We start from the raw sequence: 23,054 nt of genomic DNA, 5'->3' as shown, positions 1-23,054 counted from the left end.
CAATGTTAATAGTGGTTATATGTGGGCAGAAAATGATGGATGATGTTTTTAATAATCCAGGTTTACTACAGTGAGTGTATATAACTTATCAAGAGGGGAGGCAGTTGAAAAAAAATTAGAACTGAGTTAGAATGTTAAAACTCATTCATCCTTTTTTATTATTTTCATTTCCCCCATTTCATCCTCTGCTTGTGGACAGCAAATACGCGATTTCTGCTTCCCTGTATGGGACTTAACTCTTATTATGCAGTCCTTTCTTAACTCGATTTTTTTGAGGAAAAAAAAAAATCCTCTATTTGTAGTTTCTTTAAAACTCTGTATTAACTGAAGCCATTTTGTCCTTTAACTCCTTTTTTTTATTATTGTTTTAAAATTTTATTATTTTGAGTTACGAGTCTTTCCTTTTACTGAAGCATAGTTGATTCACAGTGTTGTACCAGCCTCTGCTGAGCAGCAGAGTGATTCGGCTTTACACATACATACATTCTTCTAAAATATTACTTTCCATGATGGTTTATCCTAGAAGACTGGATATGGTTCCCTGTGCAATACAGTAAGACCTTGTTGTTTATCCATTCTATGTGTGATAGTTTGTATCTACCAACCCCAGATTCCTAGTGCGTTCCTCTCCTCCGTCCTTCTCCCCTACTGTAAGTCTGCTCTCTCTGTCTGTGAATCTAGTTCTGTTTTGTAGAGAGGTTCATTTGTGCCATGTTTTAGATTCCACATGTTTTGCCCTTTAACTCTTGAGATTCTTTGTATTCTCTTTTATATTTTGAACTTATATTTCAAAACTTTTATATTTTGAATTTATATTTTATATTTTGAACTATATTCTCAGTAACTACTAAGTGCTCATAACTTAATAGGTATTTATAAAATGCTGCATATATGCCTGTTTGACTGTGTGTGTGTGTATATATATATATATAAAACTTATTTTTTCTTAATATCAACCTATTGAATTATCCTTAATAATCTTAGGCATAGATCTAGATACATAAAGTGTTGTAGAAGGTATTCCTAAAAAAAAATTGGCTGTGTACTATGTGGAAAGTTTCATCCTAATGATTATAGGAGATTAAAGGAGGAAAAGTTCACAACCCCTTCCTTCAAGAAACTGAATCATCTAGTAAGGGAGAAAAAGTTTATCTGACTGCTGCAACCACTGTCACGACCTTGATCCAAGCCATAGTCATCCTTCCTCTGGGAAATTTTATCTCCCTGCTTCCCAGTTTTCTCAATTCTTTTCTCCACATAGCCAAGTGATCCTTTTAAAGACGTAAGAGTGAGGTCTCTTCTAAACTAAACCTTCCATGTTTTTCTGTCTTAGGGTCGAAGCCAGAATTTTTGCCGTGGACTGCAGGGCTTCATGATCCAGCCTCTGTCCAGCTCTTTAACTTGTCTCCTATCACTCTTTGTCTCTGCTGCTTACCTTCAGCCACTCTAGTGTTTTTGCCCCCTCCTTCAGTTTGAATAAGTATTCTCCTGCTTCTTGTTATGTCTGCCAGAAACACTTCATTTGGATCAAATGAATGGTCTCCTATGATTAATTTCACAAAGTAAAATTAAAGTCTAGAGTCCCAGACAGGTTAAGATACCAAATTTCTGCCTTCCTGGAATATTGCTTAATCAGAGCCATTGTGCCTGTCCTGTTAGGGCTGGGGAGTTTTCAGGAGCTATAGCTTGGTTGTCGTCTCACTGGGAGTGGCTTCTTTTGCACCTCAAAAGGAAAACCATTTAATCTCCAACCATACTTTTTTTAAGAATCCAGAAGGTAAATAGGGCAAATACTCCTTACACTACCCAGCCAACACCCGTTAAACTTAGAAACGCTAGTAATTACTTGAACTTAGTACATAGTACTGTTGACTCACATCACTTTTGCCAGTAGGATTTAGTGGTATCACTAAAGATGAATATTAAAGAAAAGATGGGTGCACAAAAGTCAAGATATCAAGTCAGTTTTGGTTTCAGCCTCATCAGGGTGCTAGTCAGTTACAGCAACTGCCAGTGTCTATGACTTCTAAAGTTTTACTGGGAAAAATTCATCAAACGGTTGTGCCACTCTATGCTTATGATAATTTTTTGAGAGGTGGAAGCACATTACTTGAACATTTCTGCTTTCTTGAAAGCTGTTTCTGATTTTCTGTCTTTCAGAGTTTATACATTTCATGAATGACAGCCCCAGGCACCAGGTCATACTTGATATCTCTTCCTTAAGGTTTCTTTCATATTAAAAACTTTTAATTTCTATTTTTTTCTGTATTGTCCTGGAACTCCTGTGCTACAGTTAGGATAGATTCTGTTTAGTGGTATAGCTTCTTTACTGACTTTTGTAAAGAGTATATAACTTACTTGTAGTGTGTAAAGCTCAAAGTACAATCTCTGCAAGGCTCCACAAGACAAGCCTTGCAAATACCATAGTTCTGATGTTCTGCCCTCATCTCTGGATTTCTCTGTCCCCAGCCTGTGCCAAGGCATTTTTAGCCTTGTGTTACCATGACTTTTGCCGCTTCCCCTGAAATTCTTAGGCCTGTTGAGCTAAAATGATAAAAGCACTCCTCCTGTGCTGCACATTTGTATTATTTGGACAATAGCCATAATGAAATAAAGCTACTTTTAATATTTCTGATGTCTGTACTCAGTGAAGATACTATGTCTTCTGCCACTTGCCCCTCTAAATCCTTTCTTTATTCTGCTTTTAACTGTTCTTTTGTCATTCAGTCTCTCAGTCATGTCTAACTCTTTCCGACCCCGTGGACTGCAGCACGCCAGGCTTCCCTGTCTTTCACCATCTCCTAGAGCTTGCTCAAACTTATGTCCTTTGAATCAGTGATGCCATCCAATCATCTTGTTCTCTCTCGTCTCCTTCTCCTCCTGCCTTCAGTCTTTCCCATCATCAGCAGGGTCTTTTCTAATAAGTCAGCTCTTTGCATCAGGTGGCCAAATTAGCTTCAGCATTAGTCCTTCCAATGAATATTCAGATTGACTTCCTTTAGGATTGACTGGTTCCATCTCTTTTAACAGTGTAAACATTCCTTTTTGTCACATTTCTTTCAGCAGTGATTGTTGTTATTTAGTCACTAAGTTGTGTCTGACTTCTTTTTGTGACCCCATGGACTGTAACCTTCCAGGCTCTGCTGTCCATGGGGTTCTCCAGGCAGGAATACTGGAGTGGGCCGCCAGTTCTTCCTCCAGGATTCCTGATCCAGGGGCGTCTCCTGCATTGGCAGGCAGACTATTTCTGAGCTACCAGGAAAGTCCTTCAGCAATGATAGGATATGCCGTTTCATATAAACACAGTTGGTTTCTGTTTTTGTTTCTATTTTAGCCTATTCTTAAGTTGGTCCCTCCTGTCTTCCTTTCCCTTTCTGTTTGCTTTTGGGCTTAGGTTTTATTATTGTTCAGTTGTCTCTTATCTTCAGTAAGATCTCCTGTAATATCTGAGATGAAAGTCAAGGAATTTGGAATTTACTGAAAAGCATTCACCATGAAACAGATTTTGCCCATTCTTATCTCCAAGATTTAAGGAAATCTTACCAGCTCAACATCAAACCAAGGTTTAGCCTCTTATTTTGCTTTTCTTCAGTTTTGCTTTTCCTGTCCATTCTCTGAGGCCTAACTTTGAGTTCCTGGGGCATTTTTCTTTGTGATACTGTGCCATATCATACATTGCCTCCTATAGTAACTAGTAATTTGAAATGCATCTGAAATGCTTCAGGTATTCAATGATAACCTCTGTTTTTCTTTTTTTTTTTAACCTTCCCACAACTGTACAGATTTTATGTTACTGAATAACAGTCTCAGTCTTCATGGTGTGTGGTTTTTACACTTACTCTTATGTATTTTCTTTCCATTTCTTTAAAATACTGTTTTACCATAGTTGGATTTCCATTCTGATCCACTGCAACTTCCATGCTTCAGTTTACCTCCTGTGCCTCTGTTAGATACCTTTGGAATCAGTCACTCTTTCTTTCTGATGAGTAACAGCTAAAATACATGCCCCCCCCCCCCATTCCATCTTTAAGAATGCATAGTTCTGGTATATATCAGTATATTCTCGTTTCTTTTTTCATATCTGACTAGTTTAGTTTCTGAGGTTGAATTCATTCTTAAGAAAGTCCTGCTTTGTTTCCATCTTAACATGACCTCCTTGTATTTATTTATTTTTTTAACTCTTTCACTGTTATTTTGATTGAAAGGTAGTCATCTTTTAGAAACAAATTTAGTTCTTGAGACTAAGCATACCTGGTACCTAAAGTTAGTTTTTGTTACCCTTTTTAGTTTCTGCTTTGGGTGTGTAGTGATTCCATTGAGTTTTTCTTCTGCCTCAGTCTAGGAAAGTGACTTACATCCTAAATAATAATTAAGTTTGACCTTTCTTTATCTCTGCACTTAATAAAATCCACTGAACATCTTCATTGAACTCAAATAAAATCTTGATATATATAGCTTTGATTAAGTTCATGTACATATCATTCTCAGAAGTTACTAGAGATCATATGACAGTGACTCTAGAAGCCTTTGGGCAAGTCACATGAATATAAGAGCTCTTCTCTGAGAACAAAATTAACATGGATCAAAGTAAGTCAGCTCATCTAAGACTAATATTAATAATTTAAAGTCTAGACATTCACACACACTGGTATTCTAAGACACATATGGAACTTAACTGGCTTTTCAATTTAATTCTTTGGCTTGTGGACTTTGTTGAGAAACCAGACAGAAGGAACAAAAAAAGATTTCCATCTGCTAGTATCTAAAAAGCCTGTATAACTAAAGGACATTTAAAAAATTCAAAATATAATTATTACCTCAACAATACCTGCAATACCATCATGCCAGGTCATGCTAGTTTTTTTAAATTGTAGTATAGTTGACTTACAGTAGTTTGTGATAGTTTCAGATGTGCAGCATAATGATTCAGTATTTCTGCAGATTATATTCCATTATAGGTTATTACAAGATAATGGGAATACTTCCTTATGCTTTATGGTATGTTCTTTTGACTATCTCTCATATATAGTACTTTGTATCTGTTACTCACACGCCCCTAATTTGCCCCTCCTGCTTTCCCTCTCCCATTTGGTATCTACACGTTGGTTTTCTATATCTGTGAGTCTGTGTTTTGCATAAACATTCATTTGTATTATTTTTTAGATTCCTCATATAGTATTTGGAATATTATCATATAATATTTGGCTTTTTCTGACATATTTCACTAACCATAATATTTTCTAGGTCCATCCACATTGTTGCAGATGGCAGTATTTTTTTAAATGTTTTTGTGGCTGGATAATATTGCATTGTGTATATATGTCTCATCTTAATTTGGTCATTTGTTGATGGGCACTTGGGTTGCTTTCATATCTTGGTTACTGTGAATAGTGCTGTGGATATTGGGGTGCATGTATCTTTTCAAAGTAAAGTTTCTTTTTTCCTTCCCAGATATATACCCAGGAGTAGAATTGTTAGATCATATGGTAATATGGTATTCTTATTTTTAGTTTTTCAAAAAACCTCCATACTGTTTTTCATGTTTGCTACACCAATTTACATTTCCACCAAGAGTGTAGAAGAGTTTCCCTTTCTCCATATCCTCTCTAACATTTGTTACCTGTAGACTTTTTGATGATAGCCATTCTGACACGTGTGAGGTGATACCTCATTATGGTTTTGATTTGCATTTCTCCTATAATTATCTTTATTGAGCATCTTTTCATGTGCCTGTTAGCCATCTGTGTATCTTAGGAAAAATGTCTATTCAGGTCTTCTGATCATTTTGTGATTGGATTTTTTTTTTAAATTGAGTTGTATGAGCAGTTTGTATGTTTTGCACACCCCTTGTTGGTCACAAAATTTGCATTTATTTTGTCCATTTCTGTAGGTTTTTTCCTTTTGTTTATGGTTTCCTTTGCTATGCAAAAGCTTTTAAAAAAAGTTTAGGTCTCATTTGTTTATTTTTGCTTTTATTTCTTTTGCCTTAGTGGCCATGCCAAATTGAAGTCAGATGCAGGGTTCTGCTTAGCCCATTCTAGTTAAGACTTTATCATGTACACACACATCCGTGGATATCACCAGCTGCAGGCAAATGAAGAGGTCTTTTCACTCCACATGTTAATTTGATATTCTTATACATTTCCACATATTTTGGAGTTCCCTTGTTTTAATGTTTACACAGGGGGTTTTATGCTAGTTTTAATGTTTATACAAGGAGCATTTAGTATATTGCTTTCCCTAGTGAGTTTGGAATCAAATGAAAAATTGACAGGTACCAAAATCTATTAATATCTATTCAGGCATGAAGTTATTTTATTTTATTGCTGTATCTAGGATATACTTTATTTGTCAATGAATATTGAACAAAATAGTTGAAACTCAGCAATAGCTTTTGAATAGGTTTTATTTGTGAGTGACTTATCTGCTTGCTAATAATAGCAAGTAAAATTTGTTATAATTTTACATCTGGAAACAGTTAACCAGTTCATACTGATGCATTGAAATAGTCACCAGAATAAGCTTAAGCTTGCTGGGTGTTTTTTGAAACAGTGTACTGGTAGTAATATCTGTTTGTTATGTGCCCAGAATTATCCTGGATTTTGACATATTACCTCAGTTCTTCAATAGCTCTGTGATTAATATTAAGTTAATTTTACTGGAAACTTAGATTGAGAAGGTTAATAACTTTGCTAATGTTACACAGCTAATAAATGACAAAGCCCAGTCTGTCTTGATTCCAAAACCTGTGTTCTTCCCACAGTGCTGGTAATCTACCTGTTGTATTTTTCTATCTGACTCTACAAATGAAACCCATATGTGAGGGTAAATCTTGGTGTGTAATTGGGTAACAACGTAAGGAAAGTAAATGTATTTATATTATAAAATAGCATCCAGAAAATAAGTGAGAACACTGAAATCTGAGGGGAAAGTTTGGAACAAAAAAATCTGGTTTTAAACTTGAAAACTGAACTAATTTTATACTTCTAGAAAAGAATACACTTATCAAGCTCAGGAACGTAACATTGTATAATATCCAGTAAATTACAGACCTTATTAGAAATTTACCAGTTTTCCCACCATTGCTCTCTCTTTTCTTTGTTTCAGGATATTATTTCTGATCTGGCATTGTGTTTAGTTATTAGTGTCTTTCACTCTCTAGCAGTTCTTCAGTTTTTCCTTTTTGTGACCTTTGCATGTTTGAAGAGTACTGGTCAGGTTTGTTTTTTTTTTTTTGTAAAGTATCCAATAGTTTGGGTTTCTTTGAGGATTTCTCATAATTAGAATGAGGTTTTTGCCTTTTTGGCAAAATTACCACAAAAATGCTTTTGTCTTTCTTGGGGCATCATATCAAGAGGTTTATGATAGTATGCTTTACTGGTTATTAGTGCTGTTTGCCTTGATGGCTTGGTTAAGTTTGTGTCTGTGAGGTTTCTCCACTCAAAGATACTATCTTTCTGTTTTTTTTTTTAATTTTAATTTTTTATTTTTCTGTTTTTAGTTGATAACTGTCTTGTGGGAATTGCTTTTGAGATGGCAAATCTTGCAACTCCTCAAATTTTTCACCCACTAATAATAGCATAGATTCATGGTTCTTGTCTGCAACATTCATTGCTGTGTATAGTATTTGCGTAACAGTGATTTTCAGTTTCTCTCTTTTCATTGATACGTATTAACTGGTATTCTGCTGTGAGGAAAAGCAGTCTCATCTCTAACTTTTATTGATGAATTAGATTATTTCTATCAGTAAAGACTCATGGATACCATCATTTATTTTGTTGCTCAAATTGTTCTAGCTTTAACTGCTCAGAGCACCTTCAGGTTGGCTCCCATGTTCTTATATTCCATCACTGTTTGAGCATTTCATTACTTTCTGGCAGCACAAAGTGTTCGAGTCTTATCTTGATATTTTCTCTGTTCCATCCCTGCTGGAGGAGGGCTTGAGCAGCCCAAGTCCCTTGTGTCTGAGGAGACCCAAGGATATTGGAGAATAGTGTTTAGAAACAAAGATTTGGGTCCCAAGTGTGTATACTGCTATTGCTCCTAGACCCTCTCAATGGACAGAGCCAGGAAATATATGTACACACACAAACATATGTGTGTATATATAAGCTATATTATAAACGAATAACCTAATGATACTGAAAAGGGTGGGGAAAAGACTAACAATATTTGTTACAATGTTGGTTTTAGGTTTTTAGAAGATGAATAGATTTATTCAGTGCATAAATTGGGATGTATTATAGCCATATTTTGAAGCTCTTAGAATGATTGTGATGTGGTTTAATCACATGACAGAGTACTAACCACTAAAAGATCATGGCCATGTTATGTTAGATTTAAAAAATGGGTGGATTCATTGTAAGCAAGTAATGAAATTAACATTAGTGAACAGCTCTGTTGACCCCAGTGAAATGTTTGAAATAATGTTGATGACAGTGGGAGGTTTGAGGTAGGAGAGTGACATGGATGCGAATGGCCAGCTAATAGAAGCAAAGTCATCCTGGATAACTGTGTTAATGATCTTAGTCTATTATAACTTGGACTTAGATATCAGGATCCTTTGCTTAGTGACAAACTAGTGTTTGGCAGTCCTCACTGTTTTGTTAGGAAAAAGGAGAACTCAGTTAAGAAACATAATCTTCTTTTGGTTGATGACCTTGTAATTTAGGGGTTCTTAAACTGCTGCATTTGTGTTATTTTTATACATTTGTGCGTTAGGCAGCCCCGGCTGCTATAACAAAATATCCCATTTCTAAATGCAGTCACACTGGGGTTAAGACACCATTCAGTACGTGAACTCTAGAGGAACACGTTGCAGTCTCTGTAACTTGGATGCAGCATTTAACGCCCTTAGGCACAGTGTGTAGCTATCTGGGCGGCAGCTCTGTCCAGAGGAGCGGCACAGGCTGGGGCTCCTCGCGGCGCGGCGCTGGGCAGCGCCTTCGGCTCATGCTGTCACGGGGTCGCCTCTCATCAGCTGAGTGCTCACTCTGAGTTACAGTGCGGGAGGGACACGTCAGAGTAAACAGACAGTGTGATGTGAAGTTTCATACATGTTAAGGAAAATATTTAAAAGAAGTGTTAGAGTGAATGTTACAGTACAGTATTAGGATATGGCACGACATTAAACAGTGTGAGAAGATTCAGTCAGAACTCCATATCTGTGCGTCCCACATCTATGGATTCAACCAACTATGTATTAAAAATACTTGGAAAAAGACCCAGAAAGTTCCACAACACAAAACTTTAATTTGCTGTGTGCTTGCAACTATTTACATAGTACTCACACTGTATTATGGAGAAGGCAATGGCACCCCACTCCAGTACTCTTGCCTGGAAAATCCCATGGATGGAGGAGCCTGGTGGGCTGCAGTTCATGGAGTCGCGAAGAGTTGGACAGGACTGAGCGACTTCACTTTCACTTTTCACTTTTAGGCATTGGAGAAGGCAATGGCCACCCACTCCAGTGTTCTTGCCTGGAGAATCCCAGGGACGGGGTCGCACAGAGTCGGACACGATTGAAGTGACTTAGCAGTAGCATTACACTGTATTATGTATTATAAGTAATTTCAGAGATGATATGCAAATACACTTTTATATAAAGGACTTGAGCTTCTGTAAATTTGGATATGGGGTGGGCGATCCTGTCATCTGAGTTAAATTCACCCATTCCTGTCCATTTAAGTTTGATGATTCCTAAAATGCCAACGTCACACTTGCCGTCTCCTGTTTGACCACTTCCAATTTGTCTTGATTCATGGACCTAACATTCCAGGTTCCTATGCAGAAGTTTTCTTTACAGCATCGGAGTTTACTTCCATAACCAGTCACATCCACACCTGGGTGTTGTTTTTGTTTTGGCTCCATCTCTTCATTCTTTCTGGAGTTACTTCTCCACTGATATCCAGTAGCAAATTGGGCACCTACTGACCTAGAGTGTTCATCTTTCAATGTCCTGTCTGTTTGCCTTTTCATACTGTTTATGGGGTTCTCAAGGCAAGAATACTGAAGTGATTTGCCCTTCTCTTCTCCAGTGGACTACATTTTGTCAGAACTCTCCACCATGACCCGTCCATCTTGGGTGGCCCTACACGGCAGTTCATTTTAGGGGACTTGAATGAAAAAGTAGGAAGTCACGAGATACCTGGAGTAATAGGCAAATTTGGCCTTGGAGTACAGAATGAAGCAGGTCAAAGGCTAACAGAGTTTTGCCAAGAGAACGCACTGGTCAGAGCAAACACCCTCTTCCAACAACACAAGAGAAGACTCTACACATGGACATTACCAGATGGTCAATTCCAAAATCAGATTGATTATACTCTTTGCAGCCAATGATGGAGAAGCTCTATTTTTCAGCAAAAAACAAGACCAGGAGTTGACTGTGGCTCAGATCATGAACTACTTATTGCCAAATTCAGACTTAAATTGAAGAAAGTAGGGAAAACCACTAGACCGTTCAGGTATGACCTAAATCAAATCCCTTCTGATTATACAGTGGAAGTGAAAGATCTATTCAGGGGACTAGATCTGATAGAGTGGCTGAAGAACTATGGATGGAGTTTCGTTACGTTGTACAGGAGGCAGTGATCAAGACCATCCCCAAGAAAAAGAAATGCAGAAAGGCAAAATGGTTGTCTAAGGTGGCCTTACAAATAGCTGAGGGGAAAAAAAGCTGCAAAAGGCAAAGGAGAAAAGGAAAGATATACCCATTTTAATGCAGAGTTCCAAAGAAGAGCAAGGAGAGATAGGAAAGCCTTCCTCAGCGATCAATGAAAAGAAATAGAGGAAAACAACAGAGTGGGAAAGACTACAGATCTCTTCAAGAAAATTAGAGATAGCAAGGCAACATTTCATGCACAGATGGACTCAATAAAGGACAGAAATGGTAGGGACCTAACAGAAGCAGAAGATATTAAGAAGAGGTGGCAAGAATACACAGAAAAACTATACAAAAACGATCTTCATGGAGAAGGCAAAGGCAACCCACTCCAGTACTCTTGCCTAGAAAAATCTCATGGATGGAGGAGCCTGATAGGCTGCAGTCCATGGGGTTGCTAGGAGTCAGACACGACGTGAGCGACTTCACTTTCCCTTCTCACTTTCATGCATTGGAGAAGGAAATGGCAACCTACTTCAGTGTTCTTGCCTGGAGAATCCCAGGGACAGCAGAGCCTGGTGGGCTGCCGTCTATGGGGTCGCACAGAGTCGGACACGACTGAAACGACTTGGCGGCAGCAGCATCTTATGAGGTTGTATTGGACAAGGGCATGTGTATCTCAGGAGGGGAGCAGAAAGTCACCTATTTTGCAGGGATTTTATGAGACCTGAAGATTAAGGAACTTACACTGCTATTCTTACCAGTTTCATGTCTGTTAATGTTTTGTGATCCTCAAAGGCCCAATGTCAGTGAATGCAAAAAATCAGGGTGAGGAGAGACATGTCCATGCCTTGGGGTAGATTGTTCTTCACTTGCTTCTCACCTATCCTGTCCATCTTTCCCTCCTGAATTCCAGAACACTGAGCACTGTTCTGGAGTTTCAGGAGGGGACTTTATGCTGTCAGAAAGGAGGACAACATGGGCCCCCTGCAAGTGGACAGTCAGGGCATGATGGTTTAACTCCAGACACCCAGAAGGGGTCAGCTCCAGATTTGGATAACTATATATCTACACTTGAGATTCTTATTTTAACAAAACCAAATGAAATTAACTCAGGAGTTATGACCCAACCTTTCCATGAGGCAATCAAAGGAGACCCTACATCAATAAACACTGCCCCTGTCACCCGTGTGGGGAAAAAAAAAAAAAAAGATCTTCCTGACCCAGATAATCACAATGGGGTGATCACTCACCTAGAGCCAGACATCCTGGAATGCAAAATCAAGTAGAACTTAGGAAGCATCACTACAAACAAAGCTAGTGGAGGTGATGGAATTCCAGTTGAACTATTTCAAATCCTAGAAGATGATGCTGTGAAGGTGCTGCACTTAATATGCCAGCAAATTTGGAAAACAGCAGTGGCCACAGCACTGGAAAGGAGATTTATTCCAATTCAAAAAAAGGCAATGCCAAAGGATGTTCAAACTACCACATAATTGCACTCATCTCACATGCTAGTAAAGTAATGCTCAAAATTCTCCAAGCCAGGCTTCAACAGTATGTGAACCATGAACTTCCATGTGTTCAAATTGGATTTAGAAAAGGCAGAGGAAGCAGAGATCAAATTACCAACATTTGCTGGATCATCGAAAAAGCAAGAGAGTTCCAGAAAAACATCTACTACTGCTTTATTGTCTACACCAAAGCCTTTGACTATGTGAATCACAACAGACTGTGGAAAATTCTTCAAGAGATGGGAATACCAGACCACCTGACCTGCCTCCTGAGAAATCTGTATGCAGGTCAAGAAACAACAGTTAGAACTGGACATGGCACAACCGACCGGTTCCAAATTGGAAAAGGAGCACGTCAAGGCTGTATATTGTCACCCTGCTTATTTAACTTATATGCAGAGTAAATCATGAGAAATGCTTGACTGGATAAAGCACAAGCTGGAATCATGAAAGTGAAAGAGGAGAGTGAAAAAGTTGGCCTAAGACTCAACATTCAGAAAACTAATATCATGGCATCTGTTCCCATCATTACATGGCAAATAGATGGGGAAACAATGGAAACACTGAGAGACTTTATATCTTTGGGCTCCAAAAGCAGTGCAGATGGTTAGTGCAGCCATGAAATTAAAAGACACTTGCTCCTTGGAAGAAAAGTTATGACCAACCAAGATAGCATATGAAACAGCAGAGCCATTATTTTGCTAACAAAGGTCCATCTAGTCAAAGCTATGGTTTTTCTAGTAATCTATATGGATGTGAGAGTTGTACTATAAAGAAAGCTAAGAGCTGAAGAATTGATGCTTTTGAATTGTGGTGTTCAAGAAGACTCTGAGAGTCCCTTGGACTGCAAGAGCTCAAACCAGTCCATCCTAAAGGAAATCAGTCCTGAATGTTCATTGGAAGGACTGATGTTGAAGCTGAAGCTCCAATACTTTGGCCACCTGATGCGAAGAACTGACTCACTGGAAAAGATCTGATGCTGGGAAAGACTGAAGTCAGGAGGAGAAGGGGATGGCAGAGGATGAGATGGTTAGAAGGCATCACTGACTCGGTGAACATGAGTTGATGACGGAAAGGGAAGCCTTGCATGCTACAGTACCTGGGGTTGCAAAGAGTCGTATGCGACTGAGCGACTGAACTGAACCGACCTGCTGCTGCTGCCGCTGCTGCCAAGTCGCTTCAGTCGTGTCCGACTCTGTGCGACCCCATACACGGCAGCCCACCAGGCTCCCCCGTCCCTGGGATTCTCCAGGCAAGAACACTGGAGTGGGTTGCCATTTCCTTCTCCAGTGCATGAAAATAAAAAGTGAAAGTGAAGTCGCTCAGTCGCGTCAGACCCTAGCGATCCCTAGGACTACAGCCTACCAGGCTCCTCCGTCCATTCTCCAGGCAAGAGTACTAGAGTGGGGTGCCATTGCCTTCTCCCATGAACTGAACTGGGGGATCCTATAGCCAATCCTCCGCAGATACTGAGGGCCAACTGCTTGTAAGTTTCAACTAGTTTTATATATTTTCCTTCACGCGTATTATGGGAGCATACTGGAGGTACTGCACACAAGTCCTTTTACTATTTTGTGTTCAGATGGATCAGGTGGGGTATTAATAGCTGAATCTTGGTGAAGAAGGAAAGCTACAATGATTATAGAACCTGATAAAGTAGAAGGGTTCTCTTCTAAGGAGATAAACCCAGCCCATAAATAGGAAGTAAATAAGGTTCTAAGTAGAAATGTATTAGGGCAAACTAAAGATAGAAAAATGTGAGTTTGTTAGGTACCTATTTTTAATGTGGCACCAGAGAGGTTTTATGTGGGCCAAAAAGAGGCAATAAAGTTGGTCAAACACTATAGTGAAGAGAAAATTCAAATCCAGGAAACCACCGTTCTTTTTTTTTGCCTGTGGTGGTTTGGAAAAATCTGTCCTACTTGGGGCCATCATAGTTAGTAGTAGTTTTTAATTCCCAGGTTAAGAAGTACTAGATACTAGAAGAGGGAATACACGTTCATAGAGCTTATGCTCTCTAGCTTTCTTCTTTATCCATACTTGTTCCTAGAAACATTGGAGACATACTGGCACCTGGCGTTACAATTTGAAATTGTCAAAGAACTGTGAAAAGTCAGGGGTTTTATCTAAGGTAGATCACCAGTTTCACAAATGCTGGCCGAAGACGGGAAACTCCTGGACTCTGTTACTTTTATAGCACAACAAACACCACGAGCTTCGAGTTCATGGTGGTTCCCTTTGCTTCTCAAGTATCACAAAGGTTTTGTGAATGGTCCAAGTGAATCCTGAACTCGTACTAAGTTTATATCACAGCTTAGGAACCCCAAGCTTAGCGACTCCTAATCTTAACCCCATGGATAGAGGAGCCTAGTGGGCTACAGTCTGCAGAGTCACAGAAGAGTGGGACACAGCTTAGTAACTAAACAACACAATATTTTATAATGGTGGGCAAGCATGTGTCTGCCTGACCTTTGCTCCGGAGAGAGCCATTGCTTTGAAGAGAGACATCATCTCTGTATTTCAGGGCTGTTTCCTATGAACATCTTTGAAAGGAGGAAGGCAATCTGGGTCTCTTTTAAAACCCAACTAATAAAAATAAATGGAAAAAAAACAAACTGGAAATACAAGGACCCATGGAAAATTACCTCTAACAGGAAGTGATTAGTATGAAAAGTCCTTGAGCTCTAAATGTTCTTGGCTATTCTACTCTTCTCTAGTTTTACCAGCTTTAAATCAGGAGTTGGCAAGCTTTTTCTGTAAAGGGGCAGATATTAAATATTTGGACTTTTGTTAGCCATATGATTTCATCATAATGACTCAACCTGTTATAGCAGGAAAGCAGCCATAGATTATATAATATGTAAGTGGATAAACCTGGTTATGTTGCAGTAAAACTTTATGGATATTGAAATTTGAATTTCATGTAATTTTCATGCATCACAAATTTTTTTCAACCATTTGAAAATGTAATACCCATTCTTAGATTGTAGGTCATAACAAAGATGGTGGTAGGCTGACTTAGGCCTACATGCCATAATTTGCCAACCGGTTTTATAAGATGAATTTCTAGAATATAATAGTTTGAATACAGTAGTCTTGCATACGAGAGATCATAATTAACATTTTATAGCAATTGATAGTTCTAAATTGTTGTCTCATAAATTGTTCCCAGTTTAGCCTCAGAGTAAATCTGCAAGATAAGCATTGTTATCTTCATGTTATGGTGAGGAAACTAATGCATTAAGAAGGTAGATGACATACCCAAATTCATAAAACTAGTTAAGTGACAGAGCCAAGACTGATTTTATTTTGTAATCTTTTCCCCATAATATGGTACAGTTTATGAAAGAGAATCATACCACTGTATTTTTAATACTCATTTGTTGCCAGAATGTTTAGTTCAGTCTTATATAAATTATAATGATAATAATGGATTCCTATTTCTAATTTTATTTATTACTATCTTCTGCTGACTAACTATTTTAATATTTGATAATTGGTATTTGGGGAAAAAACTAGATACAGGATGTGAAAGCATTTATTAAAACATTTGGTAAAGATTTGGCAGTTGAACCATATGGTCTCTTATATACTATAATTTTTTCCCACATTTTCAGATAAGAGTTCATTTTATTTTCAGATGTATACAATGAAACTAAGCAATAAAGAGGACCTTCACTGGTGACTCAGCAGTAAAGAATCCACCTGCCAGTGCAGGAGATGTGGGTTTGAAGATCCCCTGGAGAGGGAAATGGCAACCCACTTCAGTATTCTTGCTTGGGAAGTCCCATGGACATAGGAGCCTGGTGGGCTACAGTCTATGGGGTCACAAAAGAGTGGACATAAGTTAGCAACTAAACAACAAAACAAGCAATAAAGAAGTTTTTTCCCCTCCTAAATCACTTGTGATCATGCTGAACTAATGTTTTATCTGGTAAGTTTTATCCAAATTTAGCATTTTCTCTAATAATGTCCTTTCTGGATTGCTTCCCTGTCAGGTGGTTGAAGACTATGCTGGAAGATGGCAGGTCCCTCTGCCACAGCTTCAGGTCCTCCAGACGGCGCTCTGCTGTTTCACGTCCGCCAGCGCGTCCTTCCCAGATGAGTGCGAGCACGTACAGTATGTTCTGAGTAGCCTTGCTTTGTAAGTACCTTTACTTCTCAGACAGTAGATCTGTTTAAGAATTGAGTTTTGATTATTTTTTTCTGCAGACAGAACCTTTCTTAAAGTCTTGCCTCAAAAAGAAATACCCATTTCTTCATGTAAGGGTTTAGGTTTAATTTTGAACATTTAGCCATAATTTTACTTTTAGAGTTAAATGGAATAGTTATAAAGATTTTTAGGTTTACTATTAGCACTTTCCCTTTTAATTCCCCAGAGTCTCTTGGCAAACTTTAATTGTAAGTCCCAGTAGCCGTCATAGTTAGCAGAGGGAACTTAAATCAGGTCAGAAAGAGGTTAGGAAACTTTGGTTTTTAAAAACACTTGTAAAGGACTTTGAGTTAAAGATCACAAACTGAGCACTTTTGCCCTCCTCAGTTCAGTTCGGTCGCTCGGTCGTGTCTGACTCTTTGTGACCCCATGAATCGCCGCACGCCAGGCCTCCCTGTCCACCTAGATCCTACTAAAGTAGTAAGGAAGTAGAAGAGGGAAATACAGTGAAAAGAAAATAGAGAAGAGTCATCAGTGAATGAAAAGATTTCAGCAGTTTTTTTTGGGAAAGAAAATAGATAGAGGAGTGGCTTTTGAAACATGGCAGAGGAAGTCACAACTTAATTTTTTAAATTATTTTTGGCTCCTTAAATTAGACTCATATCACATTAGTGGGTTGTGAATTCATTTATCAGCATTGCAAAATACAACAGAAAATATCAGAGTATGTCTCATAGGAAAAGTATTATTTTGTGCAACTCTTTGTTTTGTATATTTATTTTTATGTATGTGTATAATTCATTATTTGTAAAACATTTTTTGAAACTGTGGTTAGCTTATAAAACAAAATTATCCTAGCCTCATAAGATGGGAGGAAGACTATCTGTCATGCATCCCCCTTGGAATCCTAGGGAGGTATAGAATTTGAACATGCAAGGAAGGCATCAAGTAGAGAGTAGGGAATGAGATACTTTGGGAGAATACAGATAAAGGAATTAATTGCAGTTTTTCCATTCAGGTTACTCACCAGATCTTAGGGCCTGTCAGGTGGGGAAACAGCATTGATATTTTCTTTTTCTCTCTAAAGAAATTAAATGACTTTGGAGCAGTGACCTTTGTATTCCGGCAATTAAAGGTTTTTCTTTGAGACAGCTACCTCATCACTTAATTACCCCAAAGAAAAAACTTATCAATCACCAAACTCTAAACATGCTCATAGGGTTCCCAATTAATTCTTAGATATTAATGGATATTCAAAAATTGTCAGACATCTGGGGGATGACTTCATCATGGAAAAAACACGATGAAAACAAACTAAAAGAATTCTGGGAGAAATACTGTTAATGTTGAAAACAAAATTAGAAGAGAAATATAAAATCTGTAATTCGCCTTTTCAGAGAGAGTTGAGATTTGTAGGACATTAAAACATCAACATATCATGCTGCGTGAAAGGAATAATGAGTTACCAAAAATGAGTTTGTGGAAATAAAGAAAATATGACGGTTAAAATTTAGAATTCTCTAGGGAGTTGGAAAGTTGAATAATCCAGAATGTAAAACAAAACCAAAGTGAAGGAATATGTCAGAAAAAAACTGATGCAGTGACCTCATGTAGAAGGTTCATTATTTAACTAGTTGGAGTTCCAGAAAAATAATTTACAGGATACATGTTGAAGGAAATTTTCAAAGATGCAGTAAAATAATTTCCCAGAAATAAGTTGTAAACTTCCAGACTGAAAGAGCCCAAGAAGTGCTTAGCACATTGACTAGAAAAAATACTCTCATAAATACATCATTTTGCAACTTGAAAATATCAAGAATGAAAAAACAGATTTGAATACCTTCTAGCGAGAAAACACTAGGTCACCTAAAAAGAAACAAATATCAGATTGGTATTAGTTTTCATACAACCAACAGGGGGTGGTAGAAAATAATGAATCAGTGTCTCTACAGTTTTAATGAGGACTTATTTTCAGTGTAGAATTTTATACTCATCCAAACTGTCAGTGAAGTATGAGAATAGAAACAGTCTTTCCAGGCATGTAAGGACCTAGGAGATTGATTTGTCCACATTTTCTTTCTTATGAAGTTATTAGAGAATGTGTATCCAGAAAAATGGGTTATGATATAAAAAGATCATATGACAGTGGATCTTGAAAATAGTATTTTTTACTTAAGATAGGAGGGAAGTTCCAGGGTCACTGCCGAATAGTAGGTCTTACAGATATGTCACTTCAAGAGGGAAGTATTCAGTAGGAGATTTGAAACTAACCTTGAGACTTTGGAACCATTTAAGGTAATTATATAAGTAGACGAGGCAAAGGAAATAAAAAAGCAATTAGATACTCCAGGAAAATTAAAAATAAGCTGAGTAGGAAAAGGATACAGAGTGATAACTCACTCACTTAGATATGCACTGAATGTTATTTAATATTATATAAATATTATTTATGTATTCTTCATATACATGATGCTTAGGGTACTTCCCAGGTGACCCAAGTGGGAAGGAACCCACCTGCCAATGCAGGAGAGGTAACAGATGTGGGTTCAATCCCTGGGTCGGGAAGATCCCCTGGAGAATGGCATGTAACCCACTCCAGTGTTCTTGCCTGGAGAATGCCATGGAAAGAGGAGCCTGGCGGGTAATATGACTGAAGTGAGAGAGAGAGAGAGAGAGAGAGAGAGACACACACACACACACACACACACTGCTGAAGTCACACACACAAACACACACACCACACACACACACACCACACACACACACACCACACACACACAATGCTGAAGTGACACACACACACACACCACACACAGACACACACACACCACACACACACACTGCTGAAGTGACACACACACACACCACACACAGACACACACACACCACACACACACAGTGACACACACAGTGACACACACACACACCACACACACACACACACCACACACACACAGTGACACACACACACACACACACACCCCACACACAGACACACACACACCACACACACACACACACCACACACAGACACACACACACCACACACAGACACACACACACCACACACACAGTGACACACACAGTGACACACACACACACCACACACACACACACACACACCCCACACACAGACACACACACACCACACACACCACACACACACACACCACACACACACACACACACAATGCTTATTGACTTTAAGCTTACACACACACACACACACACACACACACACAATGCTTATTGACTTTAAGCTTATAAAAGCACAAACAGTTACACACACACACACACACACACACACACACACACACACACACAATGCTTATTGACTTTAAGCTTATAAAAGCACAAACAGTTAGAGTTACAGAACAGAGGAAAATTATTAGCCTTTCAGTATAAGACTATTTAGTGGAAACTGTGAGTTGAAAGTGAAGGAAAGGGGTACTAATAGCCTTCCTTTATTTTGTATTTTACAAAATGGAGTTTCAGTAGTATAGGAAACCATAAATAAAAGTATAAGTAAAGTTACAAAGATAAATAATAGAGGAATAATAATGAGTAACTGTTGGGAGGATGAAATTGGTTGTGTGAGGAGTTAAATTCTTTTTTATCATAGCAAGAAGTTAAGAAATAGTTAAAATTGGTAAATCAAGAAATACTTGCAAAGCTTATTGTTAGTAACTATTAAAAATACTGAGGTTGTTAATTCTGGGGCATTGGCAGTAAGAGACAGGGTTGAAACGTTTCTGTACACTTAGCATTTTTAAATCTCGAAGACGGGTAGATTTCATATATACGAACTTTATGGTTTTTTGATTTATATATATGATATATACATATAAATTTTAAAGAGAGCATGTATATTATGCTTCTTTAAAAGTTTGTATGTATTTAAAGTCATAGGAGCTGTGTGAAGTGATGGATATATTAACTGGCTTAATTATGATTACTGTTGTATGCTTTAAATATATACAATTTCTACTTGTCAGTTTTACCCTAGTAAAGCTGAAAAAAACTTGAAGGCAGGAAGAAGAATTTTGAGTATTACATTATGTGGACCGGTAGGAGCATAGCAGTTATAAAAGTGTGTGTATATAACTTAATAACATTTATTTTTTGTGATACCTAAATGGATATGGGAAATATTAGGACTTGATTATAATTGACAAATCTTTACTCAGGCTAGTTTAAACAAAATAAGAAGGGCATGGAGGAATTTATTAAATGACTAACCCATGGAAAAGCAAGGACTAGAACTAGTTTCAGGATTTTCTGAATTCAGAGAATAAAATATCTAGAATTGATCACTTTCCATCACTCCTTTTTTGGCTTCATTCTCTTGGGCTGCTGACAATTCTGGGATTAAGTTACTTTAACCAAAGGAAAAGAAACCCTCTGCTCCCACTTCTATTTCCCAAAACATTTTGGGAACTCAGGCCTGGCTGAGGTTATTTGCCTGTTGCTTGAATTAATCACTGTGTTGAAGAGAGTGTGATAAGAGTTTTGCCTGTCTGATAGTAAACACACCCCACAGCTAGGGGAAAAAGTGGAAAGAAGGATACTACATTGGCTACCTTGTGAGGACCATAGATTTGTTGGAAGGTAAGGAGTTTACTCAAGAAGTGAATGAGGTAGTGAGATAGAGAGCTGGCTAGGTAGGTAGACAAAAATAATGGATGTCATTTCAAAAAATATTTTTATATGATATTTTGAAAGCTACCAAAACATTTTCAATTATTCTCTGCTGATTTCTGAAGAGAAGAAAATAAATACTGAAAGAAAGATTAATTTTAAGCAAGAAGTACTATTCTTGATTCAGTGCCTATTTGGATTATTTCTCCCAATTTGGATTACTTCACTTTCATCTATATAATATTTAATTTTTCTGTTTTAATGTGAAAATGTTTTTAAAGTTTTCAAAAGTGCTTAAACAGATTTTTAAAGTCATTTGTTGACTTTCGTTCCTTGCTAGCTTTTTTTTTTTTTTTTTACTACTGCACATGAAGAGAATAATGTATTAATAAGCAAAAGTAAATCGTACCTAAGATGGACATTGTTAGGCAAAAGAAAGTAAATTATCTTAGTGGTTTGTTAAATAGTGATGTTTCATATTGGGGAAACTTTCTGCATTATTTGAATTTACTTTAGCGGAAAAGATAATTGTATTTTTAATACCAGGAAAAAAAAAATGGAGAAATAACCACATGGTGGTACCATTAAAAGAACAGTGAGTCTGTAACAGTGTTCTATTTTATTGGAATATTTGAGCCAGAAAACTATTCTAACAATTATTCTATAATTATTCATTCATTCCTTCTGTAAATCTCTGTGCTTCATTCTAAGAGATAAAATAGGAAATAAGAGATGAAATTAAAAAAAAGAGATGAAATCTTATTTTAAAGATCTTATAGACTTACTACATAAGCAACTCCAGTAGCATATATTATAAGTATAAAAGAATTACATGGTATAGTGAGAGAATATAACAGGGGACCTGACCTGGTCTGGGAGGTCAGGGAAAATATGCTTGGTGAACGAATACTTTAGCTAAATTTTAAAGGAATGATGGGAGTAAATTAGATAAAGGAGCAAAAGAAACTTCCAGGAATGGCAAACAGTGTTTAAGATGCTTGGACAGGATGTCAGGATATTAACGTATTTCACTATAACTCATATCTGTTTGTAGAATTCTTATTTATGATATATATCATGTATTTTCAAAGTTTTATTCACTTAACAAACAATGTATAGGCAAGCTAAAGTAGTATCTATAACATGTCTTATGCTAATATATATTTTATATATATATAAAATATGTTAAAATCACTATATTCTCTGGTAGTATTGTCCTGGTCTATATATGTTCACTTTCATAAAAACCAATACACACCTTGTAAATTAATACATATGTGAAGATCTACTTTCTATAGGCTGGGAGATTCTAAAAACTATACTTTTTCTAGGATGTTCTTTACAGAGAAGAAATTGGATTCTGTTTGCTGTTTTTTAGATTCTTAACCTGAGTGTTTTTTAAAATTTTACAGAAGTGACTAGTCATATAGGGAATTTTCTTAAATGGACTAATTATAATTTTTATCTGGGTTGACTTTCCTTGTAAGCTGTATTTTCTAAAGAAATGAAACTTTTGCTGTGTGTGTACATATGTGTTGGCACTAAAAGGGACCTCAAATTAATTCCTTTTTATAGATAAGAAAACTGAGACCTGAGAAGTTTGGGGATTTTTGTACATCTAAGCTAATTAAATATGTTTATTTTTTCCTATTGTTTTCTTGTTTTAGATCAGTTAAATATTGATTTCTAAGTTTTCCAAGTAGAACAAAGCCAAACACCTTTAAGTAAGTGGGCCTTCAGACAGACAGTGTAAACTTTATATCAGTTTTACATAAAAGCAAACTTTAATGTTGCCTTTCTAGCCTCTTTTATCTGGGCAGAAAGTAATATTCATAATTTCAGCATTCCAGGCAGGGTTCAGTAATGGAAGTAATAATTTGCTTGGCAGCCATTAGATCAAAAAGGACCCACATGATCTACTGGAGGTGAGAACTAGTTCAGCTAGCAGCATTTAGTATATACACCAGCAAACATTAAAAGTATATATGCCAATTTGTATAGAGAGAGAAGACCAAAGGGCCTTCTTTTTCATGGAACTAAGTGGGTACACTCTGCCTCTTAATAAGAGTGACTAGACTGTCATGGGCCACACATATAAAGAGATATCAGTGACCATTTCTGATTATGTTGCTGTATTGTACCATACTTC

The 23,054-nt window shown here is 37.3% G+C and overlaps 1 protein-coding gene across 2 annotated transcripts in view; it reads left to right on the top strand.

Moving 5' to 3' along the window:
* ZNF654 (zinc finger protein 654) overlaps nucleotides 1-23,054 on the top strand; it is a 90,260-nt gene that overhangs the window by 11,763 nt on the left and 55,443 nt on the right. For both annotated transcript variants that reach the window (XM_065913442.1, XM_065913443.1), the window contains exon 2: nucleotides 16,113-16,258. In XM_065913442.1, the coding sequence (XP_065769514.1) occupies nucleotides 16,113-16,258 (146 nt within the window). The remainder of the gene's footprint in view (nucleotides 1-16,112; nucleotides 16,259-23,054) is intronic.

Source organism: Muntiacus reevesi, chromosome 21 (genome assembly GCF_963930625.1).
Source record: "Muntiacus reevesi chromosome 21, mMunRee1.1, whole genome shotgun sequence".
Classification (NCBI taxonomy): Eukaryota; Metazoa; Chordata; class Mammalia; order Artiodactyla; family Cervidae; genus Muntiacus; species Muntiacus reevesi.
This window is presented reverse-complemented; position numbering and strand designations above follow the sequence as displayed.